The 5,386-nt window shown below is 35.4% G+C and overlaps 1 protein-coding gene across 2 annotated transcripts in view; it reads right to left on the reverse strand.

Moving 5' to 3' along the window:
• Positions 1–2,770: 2,770 nt before the first annotated feature.
• The window catches only part of SEC63 (SEC63 homolog, protein translocation regulator), a 77,489-nt gene continuing 74,873 nt past the window's right edge, over positions 2,771–5,386 (reverse strand). For both annotated transcript variants that reach the window (XM_029944485.1, XM_029944486.1), the window contains 2 exons: positions 4,852–4,956; positions 2,771–3,864 (listed from right to left, as the gene is read on the reverse strand). In XM_029944485.1, the coding sequence (XP_029800345.1) occupies positions 3,721–3,864; positions 4,852–4,956 (249 nt within the window). In that variant the 3' untranslated portion in view covers positions 2,771–3,720. The remainder of the gene's footprint in view (positions 3,865–4,851; positions 4,957–5,386) is intronic.

Genomic DNA, 5,386 nt, shown 5'->3' on the forward strand with positions numbered 1-5,386 from the left:
GAGCCCCGCATTGGCTTTGTGCTGACTGCTAGCTCAGAGCCTGAAGCCTGCTTCAGATTCTGTGTCTCTTTCTCTCTCTGCCCCTTCCCTGTTCATGCTCTCTCAAAAATAAATAAATGTAAAAAAAAAAATAAAGTCTCCCTATCTATACCTAAAAGCAGTGTGCCTAAATGTTTTGATCATGCACTAAAATCAGAAAAAATATATAATGCACTGATAAATGTATTATTTATTTATGAATTATATAAGTGTACAATTGTACAATATATTATGTACATTATAAAACACACAAAAATAGAAATTTAAAAGGATGAGAGTAAATACAAATAACCATTTTACCTTTTCCCCATGGACTGATGATCTATATACCCCAGGGATATATAACATACACCCACCTGAAGCCACAGGCCTAAAGCATGCCAATGATTGCCGTATTTGGATTTTTAGCTCAAGGTACAGGAAAATGTACAAGATCATAGCTTTTAAATTTTTGCAAAATAGCCCTAGTATCTAGTTTAAATGTGTGAAGATGTTTGACACTAACTTAAGACACATTAGGACCAATCACTACACAGCTAGTGAAATGTTACATTATAGTTCACTGATAGCTATTTCATCTTAAGGCAAACTTAAATGGGGGATTTCACAGAGTTGAGTAAGAATATTTGGTGAGAAAAATGTTTAAAGAAATAATGACGATTTGCCTGTTTAAAACAAAAGAAAGCTGGTACCTAAAAAACGAATTCCTCTGCCTATAGTGGAAAGTCTGGAGACATTCCAAACAATGACCATTATTAGCTAATGCACATGGTTTAGAATGGATTGCCACACATCTGCCTATCCTAATACCAGCGAGTCTTTAAGAAAATGAATTCTTTGATGTCCATAGTTCCGGTATCCAATCATAGACCTGGAAACAAAAACTCAGTGAAAATATGACAAACGATGAACAACCCCTCAAATGCGTAGAGTGCTGAGTTACATCTGAAATAATTATTGCTAAAGAGCACATCAGCATCTGGTTGATTTGTTGATGCAAAGAACTAGATAAACATGGTCAGCAATACAGTTTCATCACATTCCTCAACATCCTCCCACCTCTGTTCCCCGGCAGTCAGTCCTTTGGCAACTGCGACCCACACTGCGTCTGCCCAAGGTCTGGGCTTCCTACCATGCAGCAGTACTGGGAGCCAGGCCTTTCCTTCTCCACCCTTTAGTGCAAGCTAGGAGAAATACATGAGTATTGTTCCACACAGAGAACCTTATTCAAAGTGCTCCTTAATTTAAAAAAAAATTCATGAAAACTTAAAATTTTGTAGAAAGGACATGAACACCTGACTTTTGAGATTGAGATACACACATGACAAACACCATGGGGACTTAATTTTTATAACACTAAAATTTACAACTGCTAGACTTTCAGCTGTGGTCTCCTCACGGAAGAGTTCTCTTCTAATAGGCACCTCACCAGTTGAGAGAGAGAAAAATATTGCACAATTTAAATAACAATTTCATAAATAACATTTCACTTTGTGTATATACACTGCTTTCATCTGTATGTTCAATTATTCTGCTGACAAAATAGTTTCTGGGTGAAAACAAAACTGAAACGACACTAAGAGTTTCCATTAGATTAATGCAAACCAGGGGGAGTTATCAAATCTTGATCAGGAGAAAGGATATGGAGTTTAGAGATTTGCCTAAGAGACAAGAACCATAAACTGAAGGTTCAGTTTTTTCACTACTGCAATATGGAGTTTTTACCTAAAGCACTTAATGTACTTACTTGGTTGGAAAGTACATGTATATCACCCAGAGGGCAAAGGAAAACAGACTAGTGGGATTTTTTTTTAAGTACTGTGATGAGTTACTAGGTGGTGAAATCATCCTCTCTAAACATGAGGTAAAATCCTCCTTAAGACAAAATAGCTACTAGAATAGAAATACTTTCTTGAAAATTTTCTTTTAAGAAAACCAGGACATGTGCACATTACACATTGTTTGGTTCGTTCACACGTTTTCTCGAACAACTCCTTTTGCTTGATGCTCCAGGCGGGGCTCACTGCCTTCTACCACACTTAAGTGACCAGCAGCTGTCTCACCTGACATTGGAGCTTCCCAGCAAAACCTTAACTCAAAAATTAAACCCTCTACTTGTAAAGTGAAACAACTCCTTGGTGGCACTACTGCCTGCCAAGGAAGGGTCTCACTAACACCTTTAAAAAGAAAGGGGATGGAATTTCCAGTAAAGAAATTGCTTTGAGCATATTGTAGAAAATATTATATCCTAAATTTAGAGCCAGAAAAACCATTCATGTTTTTGGTAATTTTCAAATTTTATTTCCAACTACTGCAGTAAAAAATATCAGTGGTAATTCTGAATGGCAAGTGGCAACCTTTTAAAATCAATAAGGTCACAAATCAATACTCCAACAGTACTTGGGCCTACGGAGATTTTGATGGGAGAGGATTATTACAATCGGTCCTATAGTATTAGACATATGCTTCCTCAGTATCTAGTAATAAAAATATTCATCCTACCTCAATGACTCATCATGCGTACATTTCTACCCTCTATAAGCACTATCCTTCTGGGTTGCAATGTGTGAGGGGGAAATTCCTCTCACTCATGGGTTTTTCTATACCATAAAGATAGAGTGGTCACTTCAGCAGTAACATACATTACTAAATTTTTAGTTGAAAAAAATAAAAGAAAGAATTATCCTACTATATGCTTTCTCTGGGAGTAAAAAGACACACATTACAAACGTAAAATGAGTCAAACTTCTATTTTATTGACAGGAGTCCAAAATGAATACAAAAAAATGCCTCCTTTGCATGTTATCTATTTTTTTCCCTAAAAGGCTTCTGAGTCAGATAGATTAAAAGCTAAGAATGTATTTTAGCTTTTATAGTGAACCTTTTAAAAAAGGTTTAATAATATGAGTCACCAACATCAGAGAACATATGGTCCCACAATCATTTTTAGACCTATAGCTTATAAAAAGAATTAGATCCTGCACTGATCTGCTAAAATAGAGGCTTAAAAATGTTTTAAGCCATTAAAAGCCATTTTTATAATCTGTCTAGTAACTCTGGGCAATTAATAAAAGGAAAATCCCCAAATGTAGCCCTCTGTATTATGTGGAATGTGACAGAATGCCAACTTAGGACGAAGATAGATAAAAATAAAAAGTCTAAAGCTGTGAATAGAGCTGTTATAAATAGTCCTGTATCACTGCAAAATGTCAATAAAATGAATGATAGAACTTATCAAAAGATTAAAACTTGAGCAGATGTTACTTAAACATGTGTGGTGTTTATCATACTTTAATGTTTGCTACAAACTAAAGCTAAACAAGAAAAGTTGCTCACTTATAGATTGGTTTTCATGTACCTTTACTTTTACTGGGACCATAAAATGATCAGGTAAGACATAGCCCACACTTCTGGACAGTTATAACAAAGGGTTTATTATCATTTGCAGATGAAATAAATGCACCATCCCATCCATACTTGAAGGGCTTTAACAAGCCCTAAGCGTTTTTCAGATTGTACCAAGGCACCACCACTGCCTAGTTGTAATATGCACCCATTTCTAGTAAAGAAGTAATACCTCCCTCAACATCAGTTCTGCACGGTTTCTGGTTTATTATACACTTCCAAAACAGCAAAAATTTGCAAATATGTGCAAATATTGTGGTCCATTCATAGCACTGCTTAGTCATCATCTTCCTCCTCCTCTTCCTCCTCCTCAAAGCTATCCTCAAAGCCCTCGCTGTCTTCCTGGTCTTCATCCCCCTCCACTGCTGTGTCCCACTGCGGGTGGTTCTCCGGTACGGGCTTGGCCTCGTGAACTTCCAACTGTAAAGAAGAATTAATAGACATGAGAAATTTGGAGAGGAAAAATAGAAGAAATATCCGATAAAAGATTTTCTTTGACTGCAATGATTAGAAAGAAATAGATTTTATGGCTGTAACTCTAAATTTAACATATTTATTTATAATAAGCATTCATCCCAGAAAAAAAAGGTAATCTACTAACATGCAAATGTCATTAAATTTCTCATGCAATTTAACATTTTAATTTTACAGAAACTATACTATTTACTCTGTTGCATGAGAGACTCATAATTGTGACTCTGGAGCAACATCACTGATCTATGTGTCAGTAAGTCTGCTGAGGGAAGAAAAGCTCAAATGTGACTTTTAAAAAGGTATTTTGCAGCCTCCAGCCTTGTGAAATAAAAATCTATTGACAATGGAAAGAAAAAGGATATCCTCGTGGGAAACACCAGGCGTGCCTGTACCGGCTCCCTGTACTCCGTGCTCCAGCACACAGTGCAACACTGCAACAGAGCCAGTACACAGGAGGATGCCTTTTATAAAAACCTCATGTGAAACTGGTAAACACTGACAGGAATGTGCTTCAAATGATACTTCCACAAAGTGTATACTCTAATATAATAAAAAAAATTAGTTTTAGAAATTAATAAATACTCCAACAGAATCTGTAGGAAAATACATGTGCTCTTCTTAAAACAAACAAACGAAAACACTCAGTTGGTGAGGCCCTATAAAGTTATAGCATATAAAAGCACATTAAGAGTATCCCTTAAGTAATTTATATTTAACATTCTAAATCCTAGTAATTCATTTTAAAAGCATTATACTCCTTTAACTCAACAACTTAATTATAGAAAGAGCAGGCCATCAAGAGTATCATATATAAAATGTAAGATGACATCTTTTTCCCATTACTCTATATTTCAAAACTAGCAATGCTTCCCTAGTATATTAAGTACTTCTTCAAACAGGAAACCATATTTATTGAAGAGTCACTATTATTACCTTCAAGGGTTTAATCTGATCCAAACCCATATAGGAGTCTGATCTCAGAAACACTGTATACTGATAATTTCCAGGCTTGCCTGGTGCAGGAAACTTCAGTTCTACCTAGAAGAAAAAAAACAGCACTTAAAATCCGTATTTTGAGAAACGGAAGAAACAACAGTTCACTCTTAAAATTCCTAGGTAAGAGTATTTAACAGGTAGGTATTTAATCAGATGACACAGGAAGTCCTAACAAATGTTACAAAGGTTGAAACCCCGACATATATAGATACATATTTGTGTCATTTATTATATATACTATGCAAAAAGGAAACCAAATTAGGCAAGATTTATGGGGTTAATTTGTATCTCTGCAATACAAGAAAGCATATTTGAAGCAACCAAGTTCTATATTGACCTTGACAACTTGAATAAATGAAGTAGGGAATAAAGGAAAATAAATGAAATGTAAAAATAACATAGGCTTCACCAAATAGGCAATTCTCATGTAATTTTCTTATTTCTAAGATGAATGCTATGAGGGAATAGAAAA

This window comes from Suricata suricatta, chromosome 7 (genome assembly GCF_006229205.1).
Source record: "Suricata suricatta isolate VVHF042 chromosome 7, meerkat_22Aug2017_6uvM2_HiC, whole genome shotgun sequence".
NCBI classification, from domain to species: Eukaryota; Metazoa; Chordata; class Mammalia; order Carnivora; family Herpestidae; genus Suricata; species Suricata suricatta.